At 37.9% G+C, this 22,549-nt stretch overlaps 1 protein-coding gene across 7 annotated transcripts in view; it reads left to right on the top strand.

Annotated features, from left to right (window-relative positions):
• The window catches only part of FRY (FRY microtubule binding protein), a 2,210,679-nt gene that overhangs the window by 1,536,314 nt on the left and 651,816 nt on the right, over positions 1-22,549 (top strand). For all 7 annotated transcript variants that reach the window (XM_044073229.1, XM_044073230.1, XM_044073228.1 and 4 more), the window contains exons 24-26: positions 514-571; positions 881-972; positions 12,094-12,266. In XM_044073229.1, the coding sequence (XP_043929164.1) occupies positions 514-571; positions 881-972; positions 12,094-12,266 (323 nt within the window). The remainder of the gene's footprint in view (positions 1-513; positions 572-880; positions 973-12,093; positions 12,267-22,549) is intronic.

The raw sequence follows: 22,549 nt of genomic DNA, 5'->3' as shown, positions 1-22,549 counted from the left end.
CAAATGCCAAAAATATACATTCAATTAAATTACTGACCTACACACACACACACCCACCACACATGCACATGTCCATTGTCCATGTGTGTGTGTTCCTGATAACAAAGAAAAGTAAATACAAATAAGCAAAAAAATTGCTGCCCATTATTTACTGAAATTAACTGTAGTTTGACCTTTGTGCTGTATATGATACTGGTAATGCAGTCCAGTAATATAACAGCAGGATCTGTTGTTGTAATGTTTTAATTCCTTAATTGCCTCAAGCCTTCTCCCGACTGACCTCCAGAACTCAGAATGCCATTTGTTACAGAATCCTTAATGGTCTATATTCATTATATTTGGTTTGTGTGGAGTAAGAGAAAAAAAAAGAAAATTAGTAAACCTGTCATTGTGTGTGGTATGTTTTCTATGCCTTTTCTGGAGGTTTATGCTGTGATGGTCATTGCTTCGTGTCTGTGTGTGTCTGTGTGATCATTTCTAATTTCATGCTAATAGTGCCTTTCTGATCTTCAGGGAATTAGTGGAAGAACTGCACCCATTAATGAAGGAAGCCTTGGAAAGAAGACCAGAGGTTAGTTATGTGCTTCTTCTTACTCGTGTCATTTGCAGGATTTATAGTGCATGTGTTTTCACAGGACAGTACTCAAATATTCCTTCTAGATGCTAGAAATGCAACACAGTGTTGTGAACTGGCATGTTATGACTTGTACTTTTCTGAATTGAACTTTCCTATCATTACTATTGCAATAAGCTGGCAGGCTGGGGTTACACATTACAAATGCCACTCCATGTTTTATTGACTACATTTGTGTCATCAGTTTTGTTCTGTTAAGAATTACATCCATCAGCTTATGCTTATGACCTGTTCACTTTTCAACAGAACAAGAAACGTCGGGAGCGCAGGGACTTGCTCAGACTGCAGCTGTTACGAATCTTCGAACTGCTTGCTGATGCTGGAGTTGTAAGCGACAAGTATGTTCTCTGCACGCATCTGTAATGCTGGAATTTTCTATGAATTGTTATCTTGGATTTCAGTACGAATTAACATTAGGAATTGGTTCATAGTTTATGTTCTGAAAATTAAGTTTAACCATAAAAAAATTATGATGAATAGTGAAGGTAAAGCTGAAGGCAGGAAAAAAGTTAGATGTATTTTTTACAAAGTATATGAGGCAGTGGTGTAGAAGAAACACGGTGTTAAGGTAAGTTAGCTGTAAGGGTGTTAGGGAACATGTTCACCGGGCTGAAAAGTGACCGTTGTGCAATATTTCACATTCCTGTTTTAGCACATATGTTTTGTTCCCTGTATTTTGCATTTGAGTTAGCACCTTTTTGCAGGACAGTCCTAAGCTAGATTACTGTATTGCAAAAAAATATGAAAAATGACAGATGTACTGATATTTTAGGAGAAATGTTCTTGTAGTAGTTATGTAAATATTACAAAAAAAACTATGATGGTACCTCTGAAACACCTATTATTTGATATTTACCAACAAAACCAACTAAAATTATATAGAAGTGACTCATTATTTTGATAATAATTTGAAGGAAATAAGTCATTTGCAGTGACTGTAATGTAGCTTGTCCTGAAAAGCCATATATTAAAGAAAGAAGTGTCCCCCTTTGGGTATCTAAAAAGGGGAGCCTGTTTTGCATAACATTCTTTTCCTGTCTGCAAAATAAAGTATACTTAATATATTATACATTACAATATTGTTTAATATACTTACATTTGACACTTACTATATCTTGATTACACTTTCTATAGACATTCATTGGAAATTAAGCTCCTTTGTTTAGTAACTACTATGAACTAACATTAAACAGACATGCATTTTCAAATAGATGGTTCTCTCATAAGTGTCACCTAATTGTACTCAATAGAACTATTGTGATGAAAAAGAAAAGTTTAAGCATATTCCCACCAGCAGCATGATAGCTTAAAGGCTATTCTACAATGACTGAGCATTAATATTCAAAAACAAACACACTGATTGGTCAGCCCAGTCACCATGCCAGTTGTAAATCTGAGCATATACCAATGGAAAAAGGTCCTGTCGCCTGGAATTTTTTCCATTGGTATATACTGTAACTTTTAATTTTTTTTTTAACAAAAATAAATAAATGAAATCAGAAATCCAGACTGAAAATAGCAGGAAAATCAGGTACGTTATTCAAAACTAAAGACATGTACCTGATTTTCCTTGTATTTCCTCTCCTACCCCTAAACTGCCCGAAACATTTTTTTATTTAAAAAAAAAAAAAAGAAGAAGAAAGAAAGAGAAAAGGAGCAATGGAGACCTTCTCTTCTCCGTTGCTTCTTTTCCAAAGCATTGATGTACTGAGTAAGCATGGGAATGCAAGTCCCATACCCATGCGGATATGTAGCGGAAGTGGAAGGACACCACGGCACTGTTATACAAAGACATTATTTAAAAAAGTAAGTCAGTTTTTTCTTAAATAATGTCATTGTATAATAGCAATAACTGATTCTGTGGTGTGGTATATTAAGATTTACCCATGGCTGGCTTTATTTATTTACTCGGGCTTCACCCTTGTGATTAAACCACACCAACCATGGGTAAATCTTAATATACCACACCAACGTCGTCGGTTATTGCTATAACATTCCTGCCTCCATAGTTCCAGGATGTGAGGTTCAGTCCTGAAATCTAGCCATTGTATCTCTAGAGTCTGCATGTTCTCCCCTTGTCTGTAGGAGATTTGTCTTGGCTCTCTAGTTTCTTCCTAAAAACATACTGGTTCATCGGTTGCTGTAAATTATCCATGTATGTTTTAAGTTCCCTTGATCTTGTGGACCCTAGGCTGTGTCTGCAAAGTGTCAGGATGGATCATTTCATTTACCTGGTTAACAGATAAATAAAGTAACATAACACAATGAACAGCATGATTTGATTCTAGGACTGGAAAGTGGAAATCATATCATTGATTAACTATAACAGTTATTTAATGACTACAGCAATGCATTAGTCTGAGGGGAAACAGAACAGAGATGATAATGGCTTAGCTCCTGTCCTCTCCGTGAACAGCTGTAGTATACATTTAGATTATTGAATTTACTGTCACTTGGAATGCAGTGGATAAGTAAGTGGATCTGTACACTAAACTCTCGCGTAACCTAGTTGTCTTATTTATTATATGCTCTGTGGTCCAAGAATGACTCGTCATAAGCCTGGATTCTCCAGTAATGATTTAAACAATTATCTGCTTTTATTACATGGTATATTAGACTAATCAAGAATAAAGAAAATTCCGGTACTGCTAAAGCAAGAGCCATAGTGCAGATTAATAAAATTTGTACAGTTATATATGCATCTCGTAACACATACAGGTCATTAAAGTAAACAGTAATCAAAAATAACATGTTACTGTTAGACAGTTAATATTCATAATACTAGAACACAAACTGAAGGTTACATATCATAGGTAGCAAAATGTAAATTCAACACAACTGCATGACAGGAAAATGCTATAAATCAAGAAGAGAGGTGGGTTACACAGGGTGTTAAAACATAGATAACACAGAGAATCAGATGTCCCTGAAAAACAGGCAGATGTAGTTTATTCAGGAGAATGGCATAATGGTTAAGGTGTTTACCTTGGAAACACAAAGTGCAGGGTTTGATTCTCACATAGGGTAATTGGCTAGCCTTAAAATGGCCCACAAGGGCAGTTAGCCTAGTACTAACATATGAACATATATGAACATGTGAACATTGATTAGTAACATGTGAAGTAGTATCATAACAAGAGATCTATAATTTACGGAAAGGCAGAAGGAGATCATGTTCGCCTGACTGGTAATGACCTCTGCACTTGTAAGCTTTTCCACTTTTAAATGAGGTCAGCACTTTGGCCTTAGATTCTCTTTCTTTTTTTCATTTAGTTCCCAAGAAATCTCACCGTCTGCTGTGCACCACCTTCTCTCTTGCTTCTCCTCTTGTCCTGCCTTTGATTAACAAGCGTACCTACCAGAAGAGGGCTGCTAACTACGATACCAGACAACTTACAGCTTATACACTGCCTTGGCAATGGTTTTATCGTTGAGTTCCACAGACTTGAAAGGGCTGGTCAAGGGACAGAATGCAGGTTGCATTATATCAGTCTGCTTGAGGACATGCTTTCACTGGATGATAATTTCTCAACATATCAGGCAGAGATTTCCCACAAGTCTTCATACTTGTCTCAGGAATCTCTGCACTACCATACTGACCAGCGACTCTATTCTAGTTGGTGGAGAGGTTAAGAAGTCCATTCTGTCTGACCACCTGAAAAGGGTTTTCCATTGAGTAACCTTAATTGGCTGCTATGTACTTTGCATTAAAGCTTGCTTCAGTCATGTTGGGGATATCCCAAAGTGCATTCCCAGGGCTAAGTAAGTTCTTACTGGAGGTGAGTACCATCTTTGAGGTGTTATGAGTTTTCATTGTATCGTCACAAATGATTTTGTCCCCGTAGTCGGTGTAATGCTTGGTGCTACTAGTAGACTGGATACATGTCATACTAGGCTTGTATGATCTTAACTGGAAGTGCATGAGTCAACTTCTTTTACCAGATCATCTGTACTTCACTTAAGGATGGGGGGTTTCCAGTTACCATAGTTCTTGTAAGGGCTGGATTAGAGCCTGAGATCTGGATAATATAGACTTGTTCATAGGTTCATAGGTGCGTACTAGGCTAATGGCCCTGGAGCCTTTACAAGCCTAGCCCATAGAAGTGCCCTGGCATCGTGGCACCTGACATTAGTTCCCAGTGCCTCTATCAAGTAGAGCCACTGGAGTGATTCCCGGGGTGAACTTTCTATTTCCCATCCACTCGTCAAGATTTCTCTTGAAGAGGGCCAGTGAAATGCTCTGCTTGACATGTATGGGAAGTCTATTCCAGAGCACAGGCAATCTCTGGGTTATGAACCTGTCCCTCCACCATGTTGTGTTGATTGTGGTAATGAGGCTGTGGTCTCTGGAGTATGTGGTGTGGAGGGATTGGGATTTCTTCAGATGTAGAATTTCTAACAGAGCTGGGTCAGACATGGCTTTGTATGTCAAGCAGAGATCACCTCTTAGTAGACGATATGAGACAGAGAATAGCTGGAGTATTTTGAGTCTGCCCATGTAGGACATGTGTTTAAGGCCTAGGATCCTCTTCTTGAGGTACTTTTGTGGCCTTTCCAGCAGTTGCATGTGTCTAGTGAGGTACATGTCAAATGGGGCATTATACTCGATGACTGGCCTAATGAGGGAAGAGTAGAGAGAGACGATGACCTCTTTCTTCCTGGATGCAAAACCCTTGGTAATGAGATGTGCCACATAGAAGGACTTTCTGACCACAGTGGCAATGTGCTTGTCGAAGGAGAGGTTGTTCTCAACCTTTTTTCCCCTAATGTCTTATAATGCCTTCAGTGTTCATTGGGCTCCCATTGATGTGGTAATTAGTGGGAACTGAGTTTTTCCCAAAGGGGATGATGATGCAGTTTTTGGCATTTAGCTTAAGGCCATGGTTTCAACACCAGTCATTGGTCTCAGTGAGGCCTTTCTGTTGGATGTCTACATGGCTCCCAGCTTGCAGTCATCTGTGAACCTGGTCAGACAGAGTCCCTCTGTGTTAGCCTGGACTTCTGAGAAGTAGATTCCAAACAGGAGAGGAGCCAGGACCGACCCCTGTGGGACTCCACTCGTGACTGGTCAGCAATCTGACTTGGAGTCCGCTACTTTCTTACTTGTATCAGACCTATCATGTTTTGACAAGGTTGTTGAAAAGGAAATTTACATGCAGCTGAACTCTGTATTTGTTTTATGTGATTTGATGATGAGGTACTTATTCTGGGTCCTGTTGAACCTCTTGTCACAGTTGGCATAATAGTTTACATCTTTGCCTCCCATGCACAAGGTACAAGGTTTGATCCTGACATGTGGATAATGCTTGTGTGGAGGTTGCATGTAATCCCTGGGGGTTGGAAGAATGGTTAAGGTGTTTACCTCACAGATACAAGATACAGGGTTTGCTTCTAACCTTTAGAAGTAATATTGACTAGGCTTAAAATGGCCCACAGGACAGCTAGCCTAGTACTTACCTATGAACTCTGTGTCTCTGTGAGGTTCTTTGCACCTCCCAGAAACATGCTGAGCATTTCCACTTCAAACTCCTCTAAAAATGGAGTTATGGGCAGCAGCACAAACTTTAGATGGTCCTGCTGGGAGAAGAGTTCTATAGGCCAACCACTTTTGGCATCAACTGTGGTGCGCAGTATTCTCAAGATAGGAGAACATGGACCTCAGATTGTGTACCACTTCACATCTAGCCACTCAATGGTGTAAAATCTGGTCATGTTGATGTATGTCACCAAAAATGGACATAGGTATTTGCCTGTGATAAGTGGCTTGAGGACCCGGCCTACTCTAACCTATGCCAAGGATCCATGGTAATGGTGGGAGCAGTCTATGTTCCCCTACTGGCCTATGTGCATCTGCCATAAAAAGAAAATCCCAACAGCCCTGGGTCAGTAAGCTACTGACTGGCTGGTGTCCAGTTGCCTAGATTGGGTTACCTGGTATAGCTCTGTTGAGCAAAAGCTGGGTGTAAAAAACAGTCAACCTGCCAAACATCAACTAAGAATGCTAAACTCAATATGAGAACACTGACAGGATGCAGCTTGGAAGTGGATGATATGGTGGTAAGGAGGAGTCTGGACTTCCTCTGTATCCAGAAGACAAGGTGGAGGGGCAATGCAGCAAAGTCACCTAGCATGGGATCCACAGTCTACTAATCAGAAGGACAAACTAGTACTATTTTGAGAATTGTAGTATGGGAGAGACTTCAGAAGACAGTGAGAGATGCCTTAAGAATTAGTGACAAACTCATGACAACCATACGCCAGTGTAATGATGGGGCAGTATTCATAATCTCAGCCTATGCCCCACAGCAGGGTTGTGATAGTGAGGAAAAGAGTACATTCATTCAGCAGTTGCAGGCCCTTCTAGATAAAGCAGGACAACATGAGTTGGTGTTGATAAAGGGGGACCTAAATACACATAATAGGATGACAGAACACAATATGGGGACTGTCGGGGTCCACATGGATGGGGCAACAGGAATAAAGAAGGAGAGGCCATTCTAGACTTCTGTCTGGTAAATGGCTTGATAGTGGCCAGCATATGGTCCATCAAGATTAGCAGTCACATGATAACATACAAGAGTGGCCAACACAGAACTGATGTAGACTTCCTCCTACTAAGAAGAGGACACTGGGGAAGAATCAGTGGTTGCAGAGTAATTTCCAGTGAAACAGTCAGCCCATAGCATAAACCACTGGTTGCCACAAGCAGTGTTCACAGAAGGCTCTGTGGTCAACAGAGACTAAGATGAAGATCTGGAAGTTAACTGGAGAGAAAGTACAAGAGTTTAAGGAAATGCTCATGTCTCCAGGACCACAGGAAGAAGGGGAAATAGGTGGAGTTAAAGAAGAATGGCATTGTCTCCAATCAGTATGTGGGAGGACTATGGAACAGTTCTGGCCATGCCAGGTATGAATATAAGGTACATAAGGAAAGCAGGTGATAGACTGGAGAAGTTCAGGAAGTTTTTTTTTTTTTTTTTTTTTTTTTTTTTTTTTTTTTTTTAAAAAGAGTTCTAGAAAAAAAAAGTGGGAGATAGAAAAGACAGACCAGGCAAATAAAGAATACTGGCTGCCTAACAAAGAGGCTAAGAGTGCAGTTGCAATAGCAAAGAGCAAGGCATCTGAGGCACTCTACCAGCTTCTGGAAAGTGACTCAGTAGATGGCACAAGGAAACTCTATCAGGTTGTAAGGTGAAGATGGAAAGATAAAGAAGATTGTTATCAGATACCCTTCATAAGGGATGCCAGCAACAACCTGGTCACCAGTCCACAGGACATCAAAGGCAAATGAAAGGAGTACTTCCAGCCACTTGTAAGTAAAGAAAATCCCGCAGAAGCTGTAATCAGACAGCCTGTGATGAAAGAAGAAGAGGAGCTCACCATAGAAGTAAGAATAGCACTAATAAAAATGAAGTCAGGGAAAGAAGCTGGCTCAGGTAAGGTCAGAGCAGATATGATAAAAATGTTGGCTGAGTTAAAAGGGAAATGGCCCCTGAGGATGCTCATAGCAGTATGAAGAGATAAGAGTGTCCCGGATGACTACAGATTAAGAGTATTAGTGCCAGTGTACAAGGAAAAAGGGGACATTCAGAAGAAGCTGAGATAAGAATTGAGATTGAAGAAAAAAACAGTGGAGTAGGTTAGCAACTTTAGGTATCTGAGAAGGGTGATTAAACAGGTCAAAGTTAGAATCAGTGGGGTTGTAGCCAATTGGCACAGAGTGTCAAGGGTAGGGTGTGTCAACAGAATGCCAAAGAAACTGAAAACCCAGGGGCACAAAACAGTGGTACAACCAGTACTACTGTTTGGTACACATACCTGGGCAGGGAAGGAAATGTATATGAGGAAGCTAGAGGTGATGGAGATAAGTGCCTGAGGCAGGTAGTAGGATGCACTCTGTGGGACAGATGAAGAAATGAGGACATCAGAGCAGAAGCCTAATTAGCTCCAATTGCAGAGATCAACAGGAACAAATTATAGTGGTTGAGATACATGTGCAGGAAAGTAGAAGACAGTCTGGTGAAGAAGATCTGGAAGAGACAGAAAGAGGACAAGAGGAGCTGAGGGTGTCCAGCAAAGAGATTGATGCCTTGTGTGAGAGAATGCCTGCAATAATCAGACATGACGTTTAAAGAAGGTAAGACACTGCCATTGAATCGAGAAAGATGGTAACAGCTGATGCGACACCCCAGCTCCTAATAGAAAATTTGAAAAAAGGGGGTTGAAGATGATGATGATTGAATCTCTTGTCAGAATTTTAGACCCCTGACCAAGGTAACCAGTTGTACCATCTTAGAAATGACTGCAGCATCCCAAGGTTACTGTATGTTTATCTGACCCCTGTCAATAAGATCATACAGTTGTGTAAAATCTTACCATAACAATAGTTGTTCTTCTCTTCACTGTTGCAGTATTTGTTGTAGAAGGGATGTCTCGCCCTGGGCAGCCTGATGCTCAGCCAGTATAAAAAAGCGTAATGATCTTGTATGTATCATACAACACCCCAGTGCTCTCAGTACAGAACATAGGGTATAAAAGGGCTCTATGGATGCAACTATCCAGGACTGAAATACCCCAGAACAGAATTGTGTCCATATGACAAAGAAGTCAATGCATATCCTAAAGGAAAAAAAATGCAGAAAAAAAGGGGAAACCCTCAGCCAGAAGGGAATCTAAAACAATAATAAAACAGAACAAACAAGAGGAGGTTGGAGGGAGTGAATACTGCAACAATGAAGAGAAGGGCATCTATTGTTATGGTAAATCTTTATACAACTGTACTATGTTCTATATCACCGTTGCAGTATCATAAATGGAAGGTAGCATAAAAAAGCTCAAGGAAACAGAATGGGAGGTGAAAGGCTAAGAAGAGCCCTCAACAAACCCACATAAAATGGTTTCAGCCAAACATGCTCTGGCCCTAGAAACCATATCCAACTTATAATACTTAATACAGGTATGTACTGAAGACCAAGTAGCAGCTTCAAGGATGGAATTTGTGTCCCACCCCTTGAAGAAGGCACCAGAAGAGGCAAAATCCCAAGTGGAATGAGCTCTAACAGAAGTAGACAGAGATTTGCCATGAAAAGTATAACAAAAGGAAATGGCCTTAGATATCCAGGAGACAATGGTTTGCTTAGAAATTTAGTACATAGCTAAATGCAGAAACCATCAGCTAATTAAAGCAGCATTGCCTTGTTTTTAGTGAAATTAGCAGATGATTTAGCAATGCAGGCAATTGAAGAAGCTGTTAGGTAGTGCACCATTCAAACCACAGGAGCAATGGTTAAGCAAATGCAGTCTGTTCTGGACCTACCTGCATAAGTTGAATTTATTAACAGTATTGAAAAACATCACAAACCTTGTCATGTCATAGCTCATTTTGGTCTGTTATAGTCAAAAGAGACATTGTCAGCAACAAACACCAGATCCATCAATCTGTATCCGGTCTGAAAGGGGGGGGGGGTTCAAGTTACAAAGAAGAAAAACAATGAAACCCTGCAGCGATGTGTCCCCTTAGCAGGCTTTGTGTTGCCGGTTCATGTAAGTCAGAAGCAGGAATATTCTTTTGTTAGGTAACATTTTGAAACAAAAAGTCATGTAATGCCTTGCGGATCTTGGGGACCCTGAACATTTTATGACATGTGAAGGCTTATTAATGAGATTTAAAAACTGTCACAGGATCTGACAGCTCAAATTATTCAGGGAATTGCTATCAAGTAATTTCCCAGTAGTTAAGCCATTATGAAAGAACATAATCAGTCACATGAAGACTAAATAACTGCACCCAGAAGCTATGTGCAGTGGAAATGAGTTTGGCATCTTTTGAGACCAACTGCTAAAGAAGGCATTGGCATCATTTACAGAGGAAAACTGTTCCTGACTACAAGAAAAATAGATTTCCGTACTGCTGTGTTTGACTTCCGTACTTTACCAGGCTGTGAGCTGGTGACTTTACATGCAGCCACACCATGTGAACCCATGGGGATAATTTTGTATTTATTTATTTTTTATTATTATTATTTTCCATTTGTTAACAGAGTAAGTGAACTAGTACAACATTCCCTTTAAGCACAAATCATGCCAGATACAGGAAAACAGGAGCAGTCGATTAACATAAGAATACATTGATTACACAAACAGTGTTAATATTACAATAGAGTCTGATCATTTTGATTCTGTGGTAACTATGATGTCCATTGTCCACTGGATACCCAGGTACTTGAAGGGATGATGTATTGCCACCTTAGGAAGCCTACTTTGCAGATATTTGTTTCGTTATGAGATGGGAAACAAGTAGATTTTTCCCACATTTGTAAGGAGTCTTTTACCCTCAGACTAGTTTCATGTTTACTAAATCAGCCTATAGGATGTTGTTTTGTCTGATGAAAATTCCAGAAACACAGCATGATTATGTGATTACTGTAGAGTCTATAAACAGGAAAGATCAGACTCTAAAATATGAATAAACAAAGCTAAAAGCAAAGGGCCTAAAAGTGACCCCTGGTGTATTTAAGATTTAAGAGTGGAGGAAGAACACAGCATATTAAATTGTATCAGTTTTTACTCTAATTGTTTTCCTTTTAGGAAATTTAAGATGTAACATTCTGAACTACTAAAGTCAGTAGCATATGAGGACCAAATACAGCAGATCACACTCTAGTTACATCCAAACATCTGGTGTTTGTGAGCTTTTTCTTGTCCAAACACACACGAGTGCTAAACAGTATCTTTTCCTTGACAAAATGATACCGACAGCTGGTCTACAAATCATATAATTTAGGTAATTTTTGCTTTGGGTTTAAACCAACTTCTCACGTTTTAAAAAAGATAGGAACAAAATGGGTCCTTACTGGTTTGTGCTTGAAACATCCTGCACTTTAGACAATAGTAAAACAATAGTCTCTTTCTAATTACAAGGAAATGCCTGTGATTAAATACAGGTTATAAAACATGGCTGCCTGCACTGTAGATATGGGGGTTGCATACCGTGATGATTCAGGGATATAAGTGATGAAATCCAGGGCTTCTAATCATACAGATAATAAGTTGGATATCAGTGAATGAGCACCCAGCAAAAAAATTGAAATACAACTTACGATGATGTGTGTTGGAAGGAAAGCTCTGCATTCCAAGAATGTATTTTTTGTTATTGCTCTCTGTAAAAATTCTTCATGCAGAAAGTATGCCTTTTAATAATGCAAGTCTGTATTTCAAATGTCTGAAATGAAGATATGGCTGTGTTATTTTAGAATGAAACAAGTCATCATGAATCTGGAGATAGTTCCCTTTGCACTGAAGAATAAAATGTTTCTGTTTTCATATAGTTGTTTGAAATAGTTAATTTTCTGGATAGACTGAAACAATGCTAAGAGTCAAAGTTCCATGCACATATTTTACTGAAACAAATTATTTTTCCCTAAATGTTATCATAATTTATATATATTTCTTTATTCTAGCACCTGTGGTGCTCTGGAAAGAGATACCTTGGCGCTAGGAGCTCTGTTCCTGGAGTATGTGGACCTTACACGTATGTTGTTGGAGGCTGAAAATGACAAAGATATGGAAATCCTCAAAGACATTCGGGCACATTTCAGTGGGATGGTCGCAAACCTGATTCAGTGCATTCCAGGTATTCTATAAGTATAAATACAAATGAATAATATTAAATAATAATTACCTTTGCATCATATATAGCGGAGAGCTACCCAAGGTTAATTCTTCATAGTCTCAGAAAAATACTTTGTGGAAGTGCAGTTTTAAAACAGCTCTTTTTTTATTTATTTATTTTTATTTTTACATTTGTTAACCGCATTAGTCTGTCTGGGCCCAGAGAGCCCTTTTTCAGTGGAGAATCAAGGAGAAATGCTCCAAGAAAGTAATTAAAAGTTCTTTAAAAGTGATTATAATACTTTCCAATGATAGTTCAGGCGATAGTACAGTTTATCATGTTCCTGTACAGCCTATGCCTACAGTCATTGTATAGGAGCCTGTTTTATATTTTGTTTGTTTATGCTTATGGGATATGTACTCTAGTAGAACAAAAGCAAAGCAAAGCATGTTTTCAGGCATTACATGGGAACATGGGACACCCCCAAGCAAAAGGTAAACTTATGAAATAATGACAACAAATGATGCTAATAGGGGATTTAGAAAATGATCATTAGACAAAAGTCACAGATTTAAAGATTTGCTGATAATAAAACAATGATATTTGATGGCCAGTGATGAACGCAAGACAACAAGGCACTAACTGTGCACTTTATGAGTACTGAAGCTAGCTGTGGATAACACTACCACATTAATAGGAAAAATTAGTGTTAGCAACAATATCACCAAATGCACCCTTGAGACAAACCCAGTAATATACTTTCAGGAAAGGCAGTGACAGAGAAGACAAAAAGATATTGCTTAAAGTGAACGTCATAAGCTTGTAATTTTAAAGGAATCGCTAATGAGAGAGTAGTAATTATCTGCCTTCTTACCACTTCACTAAATATCGTCAATGAAAGACTGCATATTTCTGCTCCTGGAGATTGACTGCTTTGAGACTTTTGTTTCATCAAGGAGGGTATGCTTTGTTTTTAGAATACAGGATTTTGTTTTACACTTTTTCCTTTTCTGTTTTCTCTGAGTGAGTGTGATGTCAGACCTAGTACATGCAGAAATCAGGGGTGTGACAGAAGAGCACCACATGGGAAGATGCTAAGGGAAATTTGTTTTATGCTGTATAGCAATACGCTGTAGCACAGTTTTGGATTTATGAATAAAAGTGTTGCTGGATGTTTTTGTTATAATTATTCTTGTCTCAACTAGCCAAGACAAGATTAAGCTTAGCAAATATAAGAGCAACCCTGGCAGATATTGCAAGAGATAAAGTAACTGTATATTCAGTACCAAGGAGTGTTTACTACCTTAAAACAATTGTGATACGGTTAGGGCATTTGTCATTTGCAGAAGTACAAAGACTATAATAACTATTTACACTTATGTCTGTATATATATATATATATATATATATATATATATATATATATATATATATATCTATATATGTGTGTGTGTGGTTGTATATATCTATATATATACACCTATAACTAGATATATATATATATATATATATATATATATATATAGATATATAGATATATATATATATATATATAGATATATAGATATATATATATATAATATAAAACTATATATATATATGAATATACATGTATATAAAAAAAAATATATATATATATATATATATATATACGTATATAAAACTACAGATAACTCTATAGATAGATGTAGATATGCATGCATATATATATATATATATATATATATATTTATTTCAAAAGCAGGAGCTAATTTGTACCAAATCTGATTAAACATTGATAAGTCATGTCATAAGCAATACTTAACTGCAGTCTCTATTGTCGCTTTCCTGGGAGATAAAAAAACAACACTAGCAGTGCATTTTCAAGTGCCCCTTTTTAAAGCAACTAAAGTACAATGCAGAATTGTCTTCTATTTAAAAAACAAACAGTACTTTCACACAGTGCGATCACAGGTAAGAAGAAAATGACATCACTTCCTACCTGAGCGTGCATATTGACTACTACTTACAGGGGCTAACATAAAAAAATATATAAATGTCATATCTACAATGAAAAGAATATATTCCTATTCCACTGACAAAGCTTGGAAAACCTTCCCACAAACATTAGATCAAACATCGACTTCGGCTCATTTAAAGTCACTCTAAAGAAATACTTAAGCAAAGCATGGACCTGTTCCTGTTCTAACCTTATTTAATGCTATATCCTTTTCTACTCCAAAATACCTTTTCAGAGTATCTAAGACTCCTTTCCTTTCTCCCTTGTTGTCCCCTTTTCCACCTTTTAGTTCTCCACCTACTATCTGTAATAGACCTAAACTTCTTTCTGTGCTCTCCGTACCCACTACCTTAGCACTCCAACGCCTTACTTTTTCCACTCTAGTTCCTACCCCTATGTTCTTATATTTCTCTCATTCCTTTCCTACATAACGCACTTGCTGTATAGCCCTTTCTCATCCCTTACCTTGTTTTCTACTCTTGTGTTTCACTGATTGTCACTATTATCAAATTATAACTAGTGTCCTACAGTCTAATTTTCCTGCTATAATAATGTATTATATTTACTGTAGTAATTTCTACTTGTAACTTAATATTCTTCTGTTCTTCATATGCTTTATTATATACCTTTGTCTTTATTGTCTTAACTTTTGTATTAATATTTCTTTTTACATCTCTTTGGAGCTTTTCTCCCAGGGCCTCTGCTGAAACTGGGTCTCCCTGGGCTCAGCCAGACTCCCCTGGTAATCAAATGTCAAGTAAATAAACAAATAAAAGAACATATTAATTAACAAGTTCTTCACAAAGTACAAGAACTGGGTTTCCCAAGACTGTCTCCCATCCGGTTAATAATTAGAACTAGACTTAGTTAGCTTCTGAGATCAGACAAGATCGGGCACTTTCATGGTGGTATGTAGCCATAAGAAGAAAGGGTGAAGAATTACTGATACAAAAACATTTTTTTAAGCTGAACATGCTCTTTTAAATCTTTTCCAAACACACTTAGGGCACCCAAGTTCCATTACCAATAGCATTTCCACTACAGTAATGCATTAGGCCTCGTGTATCCTGGAGGTGGCACAATTTCTATTTCCACAAACCTAGCTATATGGTCATGCCTTGAGTTTGTAATGTGTGAGATAAATGAAATAGTAAGACTATTATGCATGAGAACTGTAATATGTTTTGAAAGTCTTAGAGTTTTCAGCTATATATAACACTATGCAGAAGAAAACTGTCATGACTTATACAGTGATTAATTAGACTATAATCTCCTGTAGTGTCCAGTTTGACAGAATTAGTTTCATAGTCATGCTTATTATAAACATGTCTTTTATATTTCCAGCAGCCCTTAGAGTATTTTCCCCTTAGTACATTAATAGGACTGTTGTCCTGTGAAGGATGATGTAAAACATCCTTTAACCTATATAGCCTCTTAAAGCTAAATATTGGATCCAAGCCTAGTATCTGAGTTGGCTTGGTCTGACATTTTACAACTAGCCAAAACATCAGGAAGATGGAACATGCTCTATAAAAGTCAGATGTAAGTATAATTATAAAATAGATGTGTAAATAAATCTTTTTTTATCTAATCAGTAACCCATGTGTAGTAACGTTTTCTTCTGATATTTCTATGCAGAAGAAATCATTTTCTTCTGCAGGCTCACTCATATTCTCTAAAGTCCGTCATATGTTTATGACAATTTCTGGAAATGTCTGATTTAATGTCTCTTGCTATCTCTATGTCCTAGTCTCCACTTAATTTCTTCCTAGTCTACACTTTATTTCTTAAGTGCCTTATATTATATAGTGTAGGGGTACCCCTCTCTGAAATTCTGGATACCATATGTGATATTTGCTCCGTCATCGATGCTTGGTCACTACTCAGTAACATGCATATATAAGAATTAAGCAGAAAGAATAGTATTCCTAACTTAAGGTGGTTGTCAGCTTTTAAAGTCAATGACAGTATTTCCTTCTACAGTTTTCTTAAACAAACATGTTCTCAGGTTCCCCTGGTAATCTGTTGTCTTTACATATTTTTATATCAAAAAATTCCCAAGGAGTATTTATGATGGTCCCTCTTTAAATTCATACAAGTTCAGTAGAACTGTCCTCCTCTATCACCTCTAAACTAGAAAACTGCTACAACAAAATTTCTAAATTTGCCTCTAAATCTAAAAATACCACCCATCACTGCCTAACCCTACAAATCCTGAATTGGCTTGAACTCCCAAACTACCTAGACTATCTCTAACTCACTACTGCATATAGACTCATATTTCACCCAACAAAATGTCCCACTCTAACTAACATCCTTCCCCCTTATACACGCAACAGAGCTCTCAGATCTGAAAATCAGAACTTAATTACTATCGATGAACCTAAACATCCTGCTGGCCAACTTTTCCTATCTTTCTCACTTGGCAAAAAATGGAATTCCCTTCCCTCCACGCTATGAACCATGCCAAACTCAGAAAACTTCAAAACCCAACTATTCAAACACCTGTCCACTAAATGGAAATGTACCTGCCTTCACCCAACCTAATCATAGGGGGTTCTCTCTCTGGTTCACAAGCTTTACAACTCTCATAGTTGTCTTCCTATGAGTCTATCTAAGCTCTCAACAATTTCTGTAGCTTCTCTCTAAGCTCTCAACTACTCCTACAGCTACCCTCATACAGCCTAACCTTGTGAATATTGTAAATAGCATTCTACTGTAGATGTGTGTATGTAAAGCATATTTAAATTTCCTTAAAATGTTTGTATGTAAACTGTTTCCACACCTAACACATCTGTTTTCCTCAAATGAAACTGTATGATCCCTACCTTCAAGCTTAATGAATTTAACTATGCATGATACTGAATGCATTTATGATTAACTATTCTACATAATATTATCTTTAATATTAACTATCAGTTGTATCTAAATTATATAATGAATCTTGGAGCTTTTCTCCCCGGGCCGCCACTGAAAATGGGTCAATTTGGCCCAGTGGACTTCCCCGGTAATCAAACTGCAAATAAATAAATAAATAAATTATCTTTTTTTTTGTGTGTGTAACATAGGCAATTTATTCCTCAAGGGCAACAGGCACTTTATTTGTAGATGAAACAATGAAATATAAAGTTGTTTACTTAGCAGCAAGCTCTTCATTACTTACAGATCTCTTTAATGTGGAATTGTTTAGATGACTTTTACTTCTTCAGAGATTGTGCATATTTACTGATACTGGTGGACTGTTCTGAATTGGGCAGTTTTGTCATTACTGGTGCATGCATTTTGTTTCATTGTTTACTGGAAAAATGTTCAAAACTATAAATTTAAAATACCCTCTAAAACTGTACCGTATTGTACAAGGAATATAATTTAATACAATCAGGAAGGTGTATCAAGTGGGTGGCCACGGTGGTGCAGCGGTTAGCATTGCCACCTCACAGCAAGAGGTTCTCCGGTTCGATTCTCGGATGGGGTGCCTTCTGTGTGGAGTCTGCATGTCCTCCCTGTGGTCGCGTGGGTTTCCTCCGGGTGCTCTGGTTTCCTCCCACATCCCAAAGACATGCAGTAGGTGGATTGGACACTCTAAATTGGCCCTAGGTGTGAGTGTGTGTGTGCCTTCTGTGGAAGGTTGGGCACCAGGCTGGCAACTCGACACAGTAAAACTCCACTGCCAATCATGAGCGGACAGATGATCCACTGTGGTGACCCCTAACTGGGAAAAGCTGAAAGAAGAAGAAGAAGGAAGGTGTATCAAAGAGCATGTGTATGTTTCATGTGCAAGGGGCCTGTGATTTGAAAACAGCCCAAACCCAAAATTAATATTTATCTGCTACTGGCAAAATGTATTTTTTTGAATGTGGGTTTCAATGCTGCTTCAATGAATGTGAGTTTCAAGGGCAGAAAAGTTTTAATGCTAAGTCTGTTTTCATTGTGAGATTGCATTGTTTTGTTTAGCAGATATCTATTAGTGTTTGTGCTGTAAAATGCAAAATAAAACTTTCAAATGAAGTCCAAATCGTCGCAGAAGTAAAGCAGTATGCACATTAGTGTTTATGGTAAATGGGGTGAAATAGCCAAGTAAGGGTTCATTGGAATGGCTGCAGGGGGGGCTCCATTCAACCATGAGGTCGTGAGAGGGGAAGAGCGGCAAACTCAAAGACAGCCCCAGCTGAACTATACCTCTCAACTGTCCAGATTTTTGCAGAATAAATAGATTTTTGCTTCTTATTTTTGGTTTATTCCTCATAAAATTTGTGGTTTTCTGGCAAATCATTTAGGAATTAAGTCACTAAATAATGCCAGAAACTGAGTTTCAGACTTCATAACCTTCAGAAAAATGCATGCTAAAGCAAGACCTGTTATTCTATCAACTGTCTCAATTTATACAAGAGCAATTTTTAGTACTGTTTATATGTTCCCCCAATATATTTGGCCTTGTCCAGATTTTCTGCATTAACAGGTTGAGAGATACATGCAAATAAATTGTTTTATAGAATTAGGCATATCCAAACCTCTCAACTGTCCCTGATTTTGACTCAAAATGTTGCTCTTCCCCTAATAATCCCTCCGCAAAATGGCAATTTTGGAAGAAAACATGGAGGGTTTACAGTTAGTAAATAATTGTAATAATCAGAGTTATAGATTACTTTTATTTCAGAAATGCATGTAGATTATTTTATTTTGTCAGTTGCTCAAGTTAGCAGTATTAATATTAAAAAAGTGTCCCTTCTTTGACATCTTCCCAGCTGTATTGTATGGCTATTTTATATTTTACTTCACATTTTTGGTCCGTTTTTCATAAAATTGTGTTTGTTTTTTTTTGGTAAATTAGTGGCAAATCATTAAAGACTGAAGTTAGAAAATAATGACAGACATTTGAGTTTCAGATTTCATACCCTTCAGAAAATTCATACTAATGCAAGACCTACAATTCTATTATCTTTCTAAGTTTATAAGAGCAATGTTTAAAAATTGTCCTTATTTTTGGCCTTTGTCCCACTTCTATATATGGCTTTGTCCAGATTTCTTCCTCTGAGGTTGAGAGGTATGACAAATGTTTCAGGGCCATCACAGTCAGCCCGAGACATTTAAAATTGTGACATACTTGTTGCACCCCAATCCCCCATGTAGTGACTCTGGATGTGTCCAAGCAAGGCAAGGAGCAGTTATGGAGTGTAAATGTGCAGAGTATCCCCCATCCAAGGTAGACACAAGTACTACAGTGGCTTTTCATCTGTCCTTGATTTTGCAGAATGTTCTGGTTTTTTACATATTTTTATACTGTTGATTTATGCTTGTTATTATTCAGAAAGTGCCTGTTGCTCTGTGTTTAAGTAACAATGCTTTAATGACCATCAGGTAAGCTTGTCTGATATTGTAAGATGTAAGCAGGCTTTAATAAGCATCCTGTTAAAGAATTGCCAACAATGAAAGCCTTTCTGTTGTTGCCATGCAGAGAATACTTACATAACTAGATAAAGTATAAGCCTTGGGTATTGAAATGCATATGACCGTATTTGTAATAAAGGACAGGATTACATTATTTTAAGAAGCTCATTATATTTGTTGGAGACTTGCAGTCATCTTTGCAGGCTTTACCTGCAAACTAAACAGAATGCCAATCTATCATGTGTGGTCCATAACATGTGCAGTAATCCTTTAAGCAATGTATCTTGAGCTTCTTTCTTGATTGCGTTTCATTTTTTACTTTGATCGTGTTTTCCCCATGAAACAAGTAGATAGTTGTTGTCAGGCAGCAGTTCTTTTATGTAAAAGAAACATTTTTACAAGTGGGGGTATCACAGAGATTGCTACTTTCAACATGTTACTTGGTATTTTAATAAAGCTGAATATAAATTATAATTAGAACTGCAGTGCAAGGAGAAGCGGTTTGAGTTGAGTGCTTCTTGTTTTTCTTATACTTGATTTTGACTGGCATTCCAGTAATGTATTTAAAAAGTAATTTATTTTTCATGCCTCACAACCTTTTTGCTTCCATCTAGACATTAAGTAAGCTGTCATGCAGCCAATGCATTGAGATATATTTTTTCTTCTACACTTCATTTTGTCCTGATTGGACTCTCATAATGATGATTTGGCACCCAGGGCAGCGTATTTAATTAAAGTTACAGTTTTTGTGGTTTTGAGTGTAGCTCCTCCCCTTTCTAGTTGGCCACACCCATTCTCATTGACTCCAGCCATTCAGCTATCTCCTGCAGCCCCCCTTTGATTTGAAGTCACCAGCCACCACTGGAATTTAGTATAAAGTGAAATAATGTTAACTGTTACTAGGAGCGAATTCAACCATTTACTCTCTTCCTCTGTAACATCTCTAAAAAAGTGCAATGTATCCCCAAAACCACATGAGGGAATGCACGCTGGCAATATGTATAACTGCTCATGCACAAATTTGCCAGCAGCATCTATAAGAGCTCCTTCCTGTGATGACATGGGCAAGTGCCAGCATAGCCAGCTGGATTTTATAAACAATGATATGTCTTTGATTATCAAACTGATTTATACAAGATGCTCATGTTACAAATGTATAAGAACTGCATGTTATTTGTATATCAAACTGATTTGTATAGATGTTTGTGCTGAAAATGTATTTGCAAGGTTTGCTTGTCTTAAAATGTAGCCACACCCTGATGAAATGAAAAGAAATGTACATGTATTATTGTAACTGAACTAAATGTACATGTTTTACTAGAGGATACTGGGACAGCAATGGTTAACCAGCTAGCTTGTTTTAAGAAAAATAAAGGAAATGTAAATGAGCTGTTAAACCATTAAAATGGTACCCCACGGTGCTGAATAGGACTGGATATGCTAAGTCTGGGAAAAAACTTTGATCATTAGCTTAGTAAAAAGATGGGCAGCCCCAGGCAGTGCCATAAACATTTAGATGTATATTGTAGCCATCTGTGCTAAATTCCTGTCTCAGCTTCAAAGGGGAATACTATGAGAACCTAGAGTCAGGTGACCAAATGAGGTAATTCTGCCAGCCTCTTGGAAATTATATTTTAGATATTACAAAGAGAAATCTCAGATTATTGAGTATTCTGTTTTGGGGAACCTGACTAGAACGGCCCTCAACCACAGCATCTTGCCTTGTGGTAGTAAGTAACTTAACTAGGGAACAGTAATTCTTTTAGATTAGGCAGGAATATAGTGAAGCTTAGTTTAGATATTGTTTTTCTTTATTTGTCTGGGTCTGTCCATCAATGTTCTTTTCAATATTTCCTGTGATCTGAACTCTGTGCTTTACTGTGAATATATATTCAGTATTTTCATGCTCTTTTATAATTTATTATTAAATATATTTAAACTTTTATTTTGGTTGTTCCTTGCAGAAAGTATCTAACCTTTGATAGTACTTGTATTTACTTGGTGACACTGTGTGGGCCACTCCAGAAGGCCTAGCTGTCTTGGTCAACTACTATCAACTGTATTAATATTGCACAATATAATTGGACACCCTTTGTTAAGGGCTTTAGAGTAGCTGATTGTGGAGTATCTGGTGGTGGTGATAACTACCTTTTACTCTGGGTAGAAGATGGCTCAGCAGTTAAATCTGCACCAGCCTTTCCCAGGTGTGTGTGTGTGTGTGTGTGTGTGTGTGTGTGTGTGTGTGTGTGTGTGTGTGTGTGTGTGTGTGTGTGTGTGTGTGTGCGTGTGTGCGCGTGTGCGTGTGCGTGTGTGTGTGTGTGTGTGTGTGTGTGTGTGTCTTACATCCTAAAGAGTTTATGTGTCAGCTACGTGGGGCAGGGACATGAAGGACTGGGTTCACAGAGAGGTTGCTGGAGGTCTTGGCTTGAAAACTCAGCTGAGGACATAACCGTACAGCTGTACCAGTGGGGAGCCTTACTGGGGACCTGGAGGGAGACAGATATAGAGAGACATACAGGCCCTGGCTGAATGTGTTCTCTTTGTGCTCTTAAGGGAAATTGTACTTGATGCAGAGAGTTCTATATTTGGAAATACTGCGTGTATCCATTTGTATTCCAAGTGTACGGCCCTCTCCAGTGTCATTGGTGAGGATTCAGGCTCCTTGATTACTGGCCCAGCATGGGGACATCACATGTTGGTGGCAGTGGTGAGCATCACACTTCCATACTAAGAACTGGAAGAAATGGTGGGGTCTTCATCTTTATGAGTTTTGGCAATGATTTAAACTCTTTCTACTACACTCAGTCCAAAATACAAATACATATAACAATGAACAAATCTTATAACAGTAAACAAGTCATATATGCAGCATGTATACAACAATTATAATTAATGCAGGTCAATTAATTATAGCCAA

This window comes from Protopterus annectens, chromosome 5.part1 (assembly GCF_019279795.1).
Source record: "Protopterus annectens isolate FY-2018-M chromosome 5.part1, PAN1.0, whole genome shotgun sequence".
Lineage (NCBI taxonomy): Eukaryota > Metazoa > Chordata > Ceratodontiformes > Protopteridae > Protopterus > Protopterus annectens.
This window is presented reverse-complemented; position numbering and strand designations above follow the sequence as displayed.